The following is a 14,556-nucleotide window of genomic DNA, read 5'->3' on the forward strand; positions in this document are numbered from 1 at the left end:
CTAATAATAATATACCGTATACAGTTGTGGCACAAGTCATATTGTAATTGAATGTTAATAAAAATGACCTTTCCTTTTCAATCTTCAGCTCTGTAATTTTCTGAAAATGTAATGCAATATGCCTACCTGGCGCTGTTCTGTACACAGAATGTGTACTGACCACACCCCAGAAACATAATTTCCTGCTTGTGTGATTGGCTCACTATTTTTCCCATAAGTCTGCACTAAGAGGCAAATCAGATTTCAGACCTCCCCTGCAACAAAAATGTCAATTTTGTAGAGATACTTCCAATAGGAAATCACAGCTACAGGGATGCAGGCCCAGCAGCTTTCCTCATTAGAGCCCTGCAGATGCACAGCTAACTGATAATAAGAAAACCACTTCCATTAAACCCTATTTCCCACATGGACACAGACAAACACATGGGGATTTCTTCAGAATAACAAAAGACAGGAATCTGCAACAACGTTTGTTAAAATCTTGTCTAATGTATATAGATCGCCCAGAGGGGGATATTTTTTATTTTTTTTTTAAAACAAAAGTGGAGTTTAAAGGCACAATATGAGTAATAGAGCTGTTTTATGTTGCAGTGAGCATTGGTATGCAAATAGAAAGCCATCTTCTTCCCTAAAAGTATATACTGTATAAATCCAATCACTAAAATCTTATATATAATTTACCATGTGGATGCAAATTAAAAAGTAGTTTCCAGTATTTCCAGCATTCCAGTATTAAAATTGTAAGCTTTTCATTAAAAAAAAAAAAATCTGGCCATATCAAATTTCCCAGGAAACGCTCCCTAAGAAATGCCATGCAATATTTCCTGGAGTGCATGCAAACAGAAAATGGCTGCAGATATTCTTCCCAGCAGCACTGGGAAGTATTTTATTAAAAAAAAAAAAAAAAAACCATAGAAATTGTTCATGATACATAGTGCTTTAGCAAAAATAAGTAGTAGTGGTTTACCTCTACTCTAACACAATATATCACAGTGAGATGTTCTGTGAAATAATGTGATATGAGGTGGCTTCATAAAAAGAGTCAACATTTTACTCAGCTTGGACACACATTTGTAAACTATTACTAGATATTTAAAGTTTCCTTTGCTATATGTGTTCCCATTGAAGGGCCAGCTGGAAAGAGATGAGCAATCTATATGGGAACAAAGACAGCAACAAAAAACATATTTTCTAGCACATTCAGAATGGTTAGAACCTATGTAACCTTCAGTTCCTTATTTCTCGTTCTGATGCCACAGTTGTGTAAACTGGTATTTTGAGTCTTCCCAGTGCAGTTACAGGAAGAACAAATACAAAGTGATCATAAATTCTAATCCTTTCCTCCAAAAAGTTTGGCTGGGGTTGGTGTTGTATGTTTTAGCGAAGTGAAAGTTTTGTATATTCAAAAAAATAATATATTTATAATTAGGTTAGTGGAAAATGCAGACTGATGGACTGTGGATGTGTTTGAGTGCATCGGTCTACTGGTGCCTTTCAATTTCATTTCAAAACTCAATCTTATGGGATGTCTACAGTGAATCAATTTAGCATTTTCCTTGAATTCATACAATTTCTGCATAAATGCATGTATCATCATTTAAGTACCATACTCACACTTCTTATATAACGGTGCTATAATATGTGTCAAAACAGAATACTTAATGTGCATTAATTTATTATGTAATCATTCTGAGAACGATAAACTTAATTATGCAAAAGTTAAAATAAACTAGTGATTTCAAAACCACCATTTACCATAATTACACTCCTTAACACGACTAAGCAACACAGTCTTACAATTTTCAGATGGAGCCAGGTCTATTTTGGTACAAATCTTTATCAGCTACCCACGTATATCTTTCAGCTGTACCTAGTAACACTGCAAGTTCCAGTCTCTTTTTCCTGTCCCCTGGTACAGACATATTTCTTTGAATGCAAAGCTTTTTCAGATATAGCCATTATTTAATCAAGGCATTTGTCTGTCCCAGCCACTAGAGACCACAGGAGGGGACAATTCTTTCTCACAGTTTAAATTATCCTGCTACATTTGTTATTGTCAGCAATAGCAAAATATTTCCCCACCACCGACCATTTAAATTGAAGATTTGTACTGCCAGCAAAAAAACTTGATTAGGCTAGAAAATATGTGCAAAGCTTTGCCAAACTTATCTTAATTTCGCCTTACTACTGCTAATAACACATGGAACAGCACAAAAAAGCTACTGCTTTCTTTTAGAATGAATAAAGCAGGCAAAAGATTGGTAGAATTTTGAATGAAAATTCTCAGGAACAGAATGTTCTAAGAAAGTTTGTTTTTTCTAATCATTAGTAGGTCAAACTGATGTTAATTTCAATGATAAGAAAAGTTAAAGGAGCAGGATGGAAATGTTTTCTCGAATAGACAAATGTCTAATAGTGTATGTGTTTTTCACTCATTAAAGTCCATTCATTCAAAAATCAGATGCTAAAAGCAAACAAAATCTTTCGAACAACATTTGAATGTTCTGAGCATGTTCTAATACATTTTGTACAAATCTTCTTAAGAATTTTCATTCAAAATTCTATTCATCTATGGCCAGCTTTAGTGCTGTTCTGATATCATTCTGTAAAAATAAAAAGGTTCACAGTTACAAATATGGGCATTAAATTACACAGATTATACAAACATCAATCATACAGCACACATTACGTCAATGAAAATGAGTCGAAATAAATGTGAACAGAAATAGACATATTTAGTAACAGTGCTAAGAGTAATGATGAACAATAACTCTTGACAGCCAATGAGATTCCAGTTTGGTGTGGGCACATTAACAAAATATAATACCCTGTTGGTTCTTGAAAGTAACTTCAACCTGTTGACTTCTTGCACTTTATTTCATAAGCTCAACACTAATATTTAAAACTTGCCCTTGAAAATATGTCTGCAGTTTTAGAATTATCACTTTTCAAAATGTTCTAATACCAAATTTAAAACCGATCTAAAACTTTGGCCTGGCTGAATTTACATCTCCATGGAGACAAATGCTTGGGGTAGGAGAGCACAAAAACCACAACCTAGCCTCAGAAAATAGTGGGAAGTCTTTCTGTGCACATACAATATAATCCATGCCCAGGCACTTACACACACACACACACTGAATGCTGAACCATCTGGTATCAGGGTCCTAAATACATGGGCAGGCCACAGTAGCATGTTGTTTTAACCCATTGTTTTTACTTCTTTGGTCTCAGAAGATATTTTGGATAGAATATGGGTGTGATGTGATCTGATGTTAGCCTCACAGGTAAAAAGTATACTTTATTATTTCATGCTAGGTTCAAGTGGTACTGTTATATTTGTTATATAGGTAGTAATGGTGGTATACAAGTCAAACACTTGAAACACTGCTTAAGTGTACTGAAGTACCCCAACATGTATATAATAAAAAAAAGATAGATATTTCAGAATTACTCCTTTTGTACAACATGCATAGTTTATGATTATTTGGAGAACAAATTAGGAACACTTTAGTAATTACTTACTCCTAAAAGAAATAAACATCCAGATTATGCTTCCTTTTGCTGGAGAACACAAAAACAAATGAAATAAGGAACCTTTTCATCAAGTGTTCATATACTGTATACAGATTTCTTTTGGGAGTGTTTTTGCCGATTCAAAATGCTAGATTTTTTTTTCACATAATCCCTTAAAAAAAACATTTCAAAGTCATTTCACCATTTCCTTTAGGCGGAAGTGTGTGAGTTGTTAAAATGAGGATTCTTTTGATTTTCCTTCACTGTTTTAAAGAATAGATATCATTGACTGTGTATCCCAGTAGTCAGCATATTAACCAGAGATAAAGATTTCTGAATTAGGTCTATTTGAGGTCAATTTGATTTTGTCTATTCGGGGTTTGAAAATGCATTTGCATCAAGGTAGGATGTTGATTCATTTTCAAAGAAATCTTCAAGTCTCCATTGTAATGTTTCAAAAGTTGGTCGGTTCTCTGGATTGACATTCCAACATTCTAACATGATGTTGTAAAGTTCCAGGGGACAATTGAGTGGTTTAGGAAGCCTGTACCCTTGCTCAAGTTTTTCCAGTGTCTGCCTTCCATTCCAACCTACACAAAGGGAAAAGAATAAAAAAATTAAAACTAAGCACTGTAATTTAGGAATTTACATAAGGAATGCATTTCCATCAGTGTTCTCTGTGGGATTCTTTTAACTACATGATGACCTTGTAAAGAGGTTAAAGTAAAGAGACCTTGATCAGCAATAAAAAAAAAAATGAAATTGCTCAGCTGGTGAAACGGCAGGTAAGCCTTAGTTGTAATTGCTCTCTGCATGCTGAGTTTCTTATTAAAGAATTTCAAATGAAACCAAAATTTACAGCAAAGTATTTGAAGCACTTTGTTTTATTTTAATAATAGGTAGATAATTTCATTCACATAAAAATGTGGTCTTGTCACTGTTTGTTTCCAGCATTTCATGAGCAACTGGTAATTTCCTTTAATGCAAAGAAAGGAAAGTTAATGTTTGAGCATTACTGCTCACAAACAATCAGCTATGTGGTATTTCTCATTCTATTACAATTACTCACCTAAAGTTCTTTTTAGAACTGTGTTACTGTGCTTCTATACCTAACCAAAGTTTTTTTAAAGTAGAAGTATAGCCAGAACTTAGTTCTGCACTCCTATGGCCCAGATTCAGTCGACAGCAAGCTAAAGCCCACTGTTGACTAACATCACAGAGCCAGTCCAGGCTCTGCAGGGATCCTGACAATAATGTCAGGATATTCCCAAATGCCTGACCAGCAGCTGACTCAGCCTCTCAACGGGCCACTGAGGGCCTGAGCCAGCTGCTCTCACACCCTCCACAACTCTGGGCTACAGTGAGCACTGGAGGGGCAGAGCAGAGAGTCAGTCAGAAGCTCTCTGCTCACTGAAAACCTAGAACTGAGAGATCAGCAGTCTTTGATCAGTCTGGCCATGAAAATAAATGGATTGTTCCTCTAAGGGGACGCAGCGGCTGTACGAGCACAATTGCAGTTCCTAATATGACAGGTGTGCAGGCAATGGAGAGTGGCCCTGAATGCACACTGTCTGTGTTAAGGACCATACCCCTGCCCCCACAAGCCTGTCAAATTAAGACCTGTGGCTGTGTTCGTAGAGCTGGTGTGTCCCAATAATGTAACATAGGTTGACTGCACACAGCTCCGGGTGGCTCCAGCCACATAAACAAACCACTAAGTCACACTGTACAGGTGACAGTACACCCTTGCATTAGCCCCAAGACCTCATTAATTTATTAACTCAATACAGTTTTATTTTTGAGATTTAGCAGGTATGTTTGTTGTGTTTGTGTCCACTAATAAGTAATAATCATTTAAGTGTATTTTTTAGCAAAAATATAGCTTTTGGGGGGCTGTCAGGTAGGCTGTATGGGGCCCTGCGATTTCTAACAGCAGCCCTGGTTATCTACTGTATATTTTAGGTTTATGTTTTATTTTTTTTTTATTATTAAACCATACAGTATGTAAACCCAATCACTAAAGTCTCATTTAAGATTTTTTTATTTGCAAGTAATTTCAAATGTAGTTTTCAATGTTTTTAAATATGCAGGTTTTTTTTTAAAACAGTACTTGTTAATCCTGTCATGAATGTTGCTGTTCATGGATTTCCTGTTTTTTTTTTTTTTTTTCAGAGAAGGCACTTCTGCCAGATGGATATTTTATACAAATTGTTGATCAAATAATAGGTCTATTTTTTGAAAAAAAAAAATTGATCTGTGAATGACCCAAAACCAAATTTCATCCACCTATAGATACCTATTGAGTAAAATCACATTACATACCAGGGTAAGGCATCTTTCCATATGACACTATTTCAAAAAGTAGAATTCCAAATGACCAGACATCAGATTTGACTGTGAATTTGCTGAAGCGGATTGCTTCTGGTGCCGTCCATTTTAGAGGAAGCTTTATATCATTTTTGGACTCATAAACATCATCATCCTGAAAAAAAATGCAAAAAAATATTTGTGAAATAAAAATGTATGTATACTAAATACAGGTAAGAGGTGTGCGACAGAATACATTTATAGATTTCCTGTAGAGAGCTATTGCTTTTAAAACTTGGCAAGGAAAACTTGACTGGAGCCATTGTCTTCTGCTGCTGTCAATCACAGCCAGTGAGGAGGGAGTGGGGGGTGAGCCATGATGCCCTTTGTGAGTCAAAGTACACACAAAGCTGGCTTGGAATCAAGCACATATGAATGCCCCAGAGCTAGCTGCTTGCTAGGGGGGCTCTAGGCAGGGGGGGCTCTAGGCAGGAGGGAGAAGCAATGAGCATTTGCGAGGGACCTGAGAAGAGGAAGATCAACGCTGCTCTGTGCAAAACCATTGCACAGAGCAGGTAAGTGTGAAGTGTTTGCTATTTTTTTTTTAATTGCATTTAGAATCATTTTAATCTTCGGGGGTTAATAGAACTAAGGGAGCTGTGACAAGCACCCATTAAGAGTGCCAACTATGCCTGCACTTTTCGCTCACAAACTACATTTATAGAAACTGTACTACAGCTTCTATGAATGAAACGTGATTTATGAATGGAGGGGGTGGACCTTTAAATCATCCACCCATCCTCTATCCATAGATTGTGTTTCATTCATAGAAGCTGTAGTCCAGCCTTTATGGATGGCAGAGTTGGGCAGAAATGGTGGACATAGTTGGTCACTCTTGAGTGTCTGTCACATCTCCCTCTGCACTATTAACATCCATCGCAACCATAAGATTACAGCAGTGGTGTTGAGGGAAGGGTGTCAAAGGTTGAAGATTTTAAGGAAAGCTGGAGACAGCAGCACAAGGGACACAAGAAATTAATAGCAAGTCATGAAACTTGTGCTAATTTCTGTTTTTATTTTGACTACACATAGAATTTAAAAACAGATATAGACAGTGAGGGAAACTGATACAAAGAACAGCCATAAACAGTCTGTACAAGCAACAGGCATATTCATTATGCTTTGCAGAGATTTAAAAATTAGAAAATCACTGGATCTGGGGGAACTCAAGGATCATTTTTTCCAAGGGAAATAGTAAGAAATCTTTCCACTGTCAACAAGTTGCAAGTCACAGATTGTGCACACCCGAATTCAGTTAATGTAATATTCTGTGCCCCAAACTCAGAGCAAATTGTTGTGAAATGTATGGTTGTACCTCAAAAACTCTTGCAAGTCCAAAGTCTGCTACTTTGTAAACACTGTTTTCGCCAACAAGTACATTCCTGGCAGCTAAATCTCTGTGGATGAAGTTTTGTGTTTCTAGATATGCCATTCCTGAAGCTACTTGAGCAGCCATGTCCAGCTGTTGAGGTACTCTAATCGTTGAGCCATTATCGTCTGAAAAAATATATATACATTAAATGATTACTGTGCCTTATTAAAGTATTACAACAACAGATATTTGTATGGTGTCACTAATCTTTTTTTTTATATCAACAAGGTCTTTATTGCAAAAAAAGCAAGGAATTACATGCAAAGATAGGAAAAACAAAAATACAATCGTTCATATGGAGAATGCAATGAGAATACACCTGGGTGAGCACAAAAAACAGAGAATAAGCAGATAAAACAATCAGACATCTGGGTGGAGGAACTGCCAAATACAGAAAAGGCATAAAACAAACCCGGGTGACATTCCACAAAGTCTATGACCAGCAACAGCCTAAACACCGCACACAGTATGAGGGAAAACCACACATCAATAGCGTGTGGTCTATATACACGTCTCCGGAGCCTGAACCCACCTGTCCCAGATCTTGTTGTATTTGGATGGGCAGCCCCTGTGGGTATAAACCAGTTTCTTGTAGGGCAGGGTCGTATTGACCTCTCTGAGCCAATCCCGGAGCGAAGGAGGAGTGTCCCTCATCCATCTACTGGCAATGCATTTTCTGGCGAGAAACAACGTTTCGTGTAAAAACAGGGTGGTGTATTTATCTATACTGACATCAGGGGGTATCCCTAATAAGCAGAATTTCGGGGCCAGTGTCAGAGGGGAACCCATGGTGTCATGAAGAAATCTAACCACCTGTCCCCAGAAGCCCTGGATCTCCGGGCATTGCCAGAGGAGATGGTAAAAGGTGCCTTGTTCCTGCCGACACACGGGGCACTGCCCGGACACCTCACTACGGTACTTAGCCGTCATTATTGGCGTCAGGTAGGCCCGGTGAAGGATGAACAATTGAGTTAGTCGATCTGAAAGTTTTGGAGAGACCAGTTTACAATTGTCGAGGGCGTCTTCCCATTCCTCATCATCCATGGTCCCAACATCTCCCTCCCATTTAGTTTTAACAGTGTAGGCCAAGACCGTAGAAGCTGGTAACAGAAGTGCATTATACATATGAGAAATGAGTTGTTTAGATTCAGAACCCATCACTACCTCCAATACCGAGATCTGGGCCAGGTCGGGCATAGGTCGGGGGAATTGAGCGGAGAAAGCGTGCCTAATTTGCAGGTATCTGAAGAACATATGGTTGGGAAGGTCATACTGGCTTTTCAGGGTATCAAAGGGCGTAAGGGTACCATTAGTGATTATATGAGCAAGGTAGCTAATTCCATACTGGACCCACACATGCACATCCGGGATAGAGGCATACTCGGGGAGGCTAGAATTGTGCCACAGAGGCGTGTGTGCATGAAGCAAGGGAACGTCCAATTTAGCGGACACCACGTCCCAGACACGCCTGTACTGAAACAGCATGGAGGCGCGGTCCCCTCTGGACGCGGCGCCCCGCATGCCCATCAGAACCAGCGACAGGGGATCCGCAGATGCATGGGCCCAGGCAGGAGTGAGGAGGGCCAGAAACCTCTCCCTATCGGAGTTGTGAAGGTGGAAAAAGTGGGACAATTGCGAGGCCAAGTAGTATAAATTGAAATCAGGGAGGGCGAGACCGCCCAAATCAGTGGGATTCTTAAGTTTCCTCCAGGCCAATTTGTGTCTACTAGAACCCCATATAAAAGGCTTGAGGATGGAATCGATCTTGGTGTCACTAATCTTAGAAGTTTTTAGTGTCACAGAATTCTCTCAATAAAAATTGTCCCCCCTAGGTTTTTTATTTTGGCCCATTTTTTTCCTAAGAGAAAAAAAAAAGTGGCAGCAAGAGTGTCTGCAATTTACATAAAACTATACTCCACCTACCCATGTAGGCTAATGAATCTTTCATTAGATTAAAAGCTCATTGTAGACCAACTGCAAGCAATGCAGAAAATAAAAGGTTGGATATTTTTTTCTCTCAGAGTTAACTGTTCTCTATGTCTTGACTGGGGAAATTTCTGTGAAATTATGGTTAATCTCCAAATTTGAACACAGACAGGAACGAAACAATTGTATTTAGTAAAGTGAGGGAAGGTTTGGAACCTCTTCGTTTTTAATTGCTGTTTGTTTGTTTTTCTGTTCCAAGGATTTCCATTCTCCTCATTTCTTTTTTTCAACAACACAGAGACAGGAAGCAAGTGACTTGAAATATTACCAGTCTTCATTAAAAGGCTTACTTACATTCTTGCTTTATTTTATCCAAAATTCAAGATGAAAATATACTTTTATAGCTGAACTCCAGAGAAACAGCTAAACATACAGTTAGACTGGGTTAACACTTCTCCGACATGAAAGTCCCACGACTTCTGATCCAAATTTACCATGCAACATCGGTCAGACATAGGTCAGACTTTAATGAACAGGGTCCAACTTGAGATGATTTCATCTTGGGTCAGGTCAGTTAAGATGCTGATCCAACTTGGATACGACTTCAAAAATATTCAGTGGGCTAAAATCAGACCAAAGTAGTGCAGGAAACTTTTCCAAAGTTGACCAACACAAGTCAGACCAGTTAAGACAGCTCTCATAGGGAAACATTGATTTATACACATCATGCAACATGTGCTCTCAAAGTCGGAGCATATGTCGCACCAGTGTGAACCAGGCATCAAATGAATACATGGTAGCAGTTTTTTCTGTCAAAGAATTTGTATTTCTGTCTACTCAGTCCAGAGAAAAACACAGCACTGCTAGACAATCTGCAGGTGGGCTGATGACCTTACTTTTCTCTGCTACAATTAGGCAACGAAGCTAGGTCAAATGCTTGTCCCAATCGTATAACTGGACAGTGAAAAAGAAACAGTTGACACCACTGAAAACACTGCTTTCTCCTTCTGTCGGCATGTTCCATGTCATCACATGTGCATGGTAGAACACCCGATTGGTTCCCAAGTGCTGCACCTTCCTTTCCTTTGCAGTACATGAACTACAAGAGCCTGATACTAAGACCAAAACAGGTAATTTTTTTTTTTTTAAAGGTATTTTTATTAATGCAAAGGTATACATACAACAGCCAAAAAACAATGGCAACAAAGCAGTTTACAAAAGACAGTAAATATAAAAGGAATTACATACACAATGACCAGACAGCCATCAGTAAAATCAAGCATATTAAACCATCTTGAAACTGTATTAGAAAGTAACCCCCCCCCCCCCCCCCCACAACCATCCGACCTATACAGAAACAAAATTGTAATTTGAGTACCAGTACCGTATTAAGAACATACTGTATATACCACAAAGCGACTTAAATTGGGGTCAAGCATTAACCACCAACATGGAGCAGCAACAATACTTCTCAGATATCTTGTAGGGGCAAGCAGAGTTTGCAGGGTCACCCACAATCATGTTCAGGAAATCCCCCCTTAAACGAGATCTTGTCTACACCTCCAGGGTTCCCGAAACCGAGTCTACCTAGACCAACCATATTTTATCAAATTTTTTTGGGCAACCCCTAGCAAAATAGGTAAGCTTGTAGAGAGGTAATGCTTGAGAGAGACCCAAGCCCCCACAGAGGGGGGGGGTCAGGATTCTTCCACTGCAGTGCAATCATCTTTTTAGCATAAAAGAACAGAATATGGGATAATACCTTCTGAGACCGCCGGAGGTCATCCTCAGACAGGTTTCCGAGTAGACATCTGTCAGGAGAACAGACATTCGGAATAGCCAGCTTTTCCTCCATGAGTCGGCAATTGGCATACCCCCTTTCAGAAATCTTGGACCCTGGGGCATGCCCACACCATATGGAAAAATCCCTTTTAGGTGCCTGACACCGTGGCCATTCCGCAGAGGGAAGCCTACCCATATGATGTAATCTATGCAGAGTATAATAAATCCTATATGCAAGTAAGTTGTATCACTCTGTCACCTGCTGCTATATATAATCCCATCGAACTGGGACTCAAGCAGCTCGTCCCAAACTTCCTCCTCCAACTGTGGCAGCTCTGAACACCAACGGTCTTTAAGTTTAGTCAGTTTATTCTCCTGATCCATCATAGTTACATAGTTACATAGTTAGTGAGGTTGAAAAAAGACATCAGTCCATCCAGTTCAACCTATGATATGTGTGTGTGTTTGCTGTTAACCGTACATTGTATACCCCTGTATGTTGCGGTCTTTAAGGTGCCCATCTAATAGTTTTTTTAAACTATCGATGCTCCCTGCTGATACGACTGTTTGTGGAAGCGAATTCCACATCCTTACTGCTCTGACAGTGAAGAACCTGCGTATTTTAAGGTTAGACCGCCTTTCCTCTAGTTTTAGTGAGTGGCCACGTGTCTTATTGTATTCCCTTTCTCTGAATAGGTTTTTCCATATGCTAGGGTTGCCAGTACAGTATTTGTACATTGATATCATATCCCCCCTCAATCGTCTCAGTCTTTCCTCATAGCTGATGTCCTCCATTCCCCTAATTATTTTTGTTGCCCTTCTCTGGACTTTCTCCAGTTCAAGCACATCCTTCCTGAGGACCGTGCCCGGAACTGGACAGCATACTCCAGATGTGGCCGGACCAGAGTCTTGTAGAGTGGGAGAATAATCTCTTTATTTCTGGAGTGAATCCCCTTTTTTATACATCCCAGTATTCTGTTGGCTTTGCTTGCAGTGGCTTGGCATTGCATGCTACTGCCAAGCCTGTTGTCTACCAGTACCCCCAGGTCCTTTTCCATCCTAGACTCACCCAGAGGTCCCCCCCCTAGTGAGTAGCTTGCTTTCTGGTTTCTGGCACCCAAGTGCATTACTTTACATTTTTCAACATTAAACCTCATCTGCCATGTAGTTGCCCACCCCATTATTTTGTTCAGGTCCGCTTGTAAGGTTTCCACATCCTGCCCAGAAGATATTGGCATGCTTAGTTTAGTATCATCCGCAAATACTGAGATTTTACTCGATATCCCCTCCTCTAGATCATATATGAATAAATTAAACAGGATTGGCCCCAGGACAGAACCCTGGGGGACCCCGCTTTCCACACCCTCCCAATCTGAGTATTCCCCATTAATCACCACCCTTTGCAACCTCCCCTGGAGCCAGTTCTCTATCCAGGTACTCACCTTATGGTCCATACCTACCTTCCTTAGTTTGAACAGTAAGCGTTTGTGGGGAACGGTGTCAAAGGCCTTTGCAAAGTCCAGGTACACCACATCCACAGGCTTACCTTTATCTAGGTGGCAGCTCACTTCATCATAGAAGGTTAATAAATTGGTTTGGCAAGAACGATTTTTCATGAATCCATGCTGATTACTACTAATAATACCATTTTCATTACTAAAGTCTTGTATGTGGTCCCTTAACATCCCCTCCAAAATCTTGCAGACTACTGATGTTAGGCTGATCGGCCTATAGTTACCCGGGATATATCTCGGCCCCTTTTTAAATATTGGTACCACGTTGGCTTTTTTCCAATCAGCTGGCACCATACCTGTCTGTAAGCTATCCTTAAAGATCAAGAATAATGGTCTGGCAATCACCTGGCTGAGCTCTTTAAGAACCCTCGGGTGCAAGCCATCCGGTCCGGGTGATTTTATTTATGTTAATTTTCTCCTGTTTAGTTCTAAGTCTATCTTCTGTTAGCCATGGCGGTACTTCCTGAGGTGTGTTATTTAGCTTGGCCTTACAAGCTGGATTAATGTAGCCCCCCAATTCTTTTGTGAAGACATCATGAAGAATCATGAGCAAAGAGTAATATCTAGAAATAAGTTTCCCATGATCATCATCCATAAGTTCCCTCTTAAGTCGTGCTGTTGTCAGGTGCAACCCCGTAAGGCCAAATTGCACAGCCACCGCATGCCTAAGTTGCTGATAAAGTAACCAGCAGGTAGAGGGTACACTTTGTTCCAGTCGAAGGACCAGGAAGGACTTGAACGCATGATCCTCAAACAATTGATGTGCATATTTCAGGTCAAAGCTCGCCCATCTCCGAGGATCTGACAATTTATACAGTTCAGGGAGCCCTGGGTTATAACACAACGGAGCGTTAGGAGATTGATTGAATGGAGGATCCCTCCAGGCGTTTATTACAAATATGAGTGATTTTATGCGAGAGCCTCAAAATCCCCACCCCACCCAAAGGGTATGGACCCTTCCTGTACAGGGAGTTCAGGAGGGCCTCATAGGATCCCATCCCAAACTAGGTAATTACACTAGCTATATTTAAAAATACATTTCAACATTATTTAAAGAATACACATCAAGATTAATTGTTTATATATATGTAGCACTGTCCCCTTAGGGCTTGCTGCATGATGGCTTCTGGGGCCTCCTCTTATTACCTTACACAGTCACTTAGGGTACAGTTCACACATTCCTCCTTACTCCCGTTGGCTCATCACTCAATAAACAATCCAGAGGTATTGGTTTTTAGCGTTTATTTTGGAACTTGGATGGGAGAAGGGAATAGTGGGACACTCCAACTGTAACTATTCACAATGGATAAAGACAACTCTCACTTGACCTCACCAGGTTGCTTGTGGAAGCAGCTGAACTGCTTCATCCATACTGCCACTTGTATGGAAAAGGTTAAGTCTCCTTGCTCTTTCTCTCCAGCAATAGACTTGGTGAACTATGTTCTCTTCGGGACACTCACTAGCATCGCCTTTACTGACACCCATTCACTGACTCTTCTAGCCGCAGGGGTGGCCCCACTCAGGTCAGGCCCCTTGACACAGATCTGTACTCACTGTACTGCAGAATCAGATACTCCAGTATCTCCCCTTTCAGTCAGCTTCACAGGACCTCTGGGATCAGTTCCTCATTAGCACTCTCCAGGCCCTCAGGTCGACTACCTGAGGCTTCATGGCACCTCTCCAGAGGAGGAGGCAGCCGCACCTCCCTCCGGGACTCCGCTATCTAGCTGAAAGACCCCGAGCACATGTGCTCCTGGCATTTATACAATATCCCAGCATGCAACGAGGCACTTTCCTCTGCCAAATCGCCAGGGCTGTATCAAACACCTGTGCACTCACTTGTCAGGTTTCCTCCAACTGCCAAACATGTCTCCATATTGGACCAGTTTGAAACACTCTGCATACAGAATGAGTTGCACCTAAGACCTGAGCAGACCTCACTTACAGATCCTGCTCTCTGGTAGGCAGAGAACAAGGAGAACAATATAGATTTACCTGCAATACCTCTGGTAAGCAGACAGGATTCAAAACTATACTTTCTTTCTCTAGTACCTACCTAGGAGGATGATATATATATAT

General features: G+C 40.3%; 1 protein-coding gene across 1 annotated transcript in view; it reads right to left on the minus strand.

Moving 5' to 3' along the window:
* Positions 1–3,726: 3,726 nt before the first annotated feature.
* The window catches only part of FRK (fyn related Src family tyrosine kinase), a 138,065-nt gene continuing 127,235 nt past the window's right edge, over positions 3,727–14,556 (minus strand). Inside the window, exons 6-8 of the mRNA XM_082252600.1 lie at positions 7,199–7,380; positions 5,839–5,998; positions 3,727–4,106 (exon numbers count right to left, since the gene is read on the minus strand). Of these exons, the coding sequence (XP_082108726.1) occupies positions 3,886–4,106; positions 5,839–5,998; positions 7,199–7,380 (563 nt within the window). The 3' untranslated portion in view covers positions 3,727–3,885. The remainder of the gene's footprint in view (positions 4,107–5,838; positions 5,999–7,198; positions 7,381–14,556) is intronic.

The sequence above is a fragment of the Pelophylax lessonae genome, assembly GCF_965119305.1.
Source record: "Pelophylax lessonae genome assembly, chromosome: 3".
Lineage (NCBI taxonomy): Eukaryota > Metazoa > Chordata > Amphibia > Anura > Ranidae > Pelophylax > Pelophylax lessonae.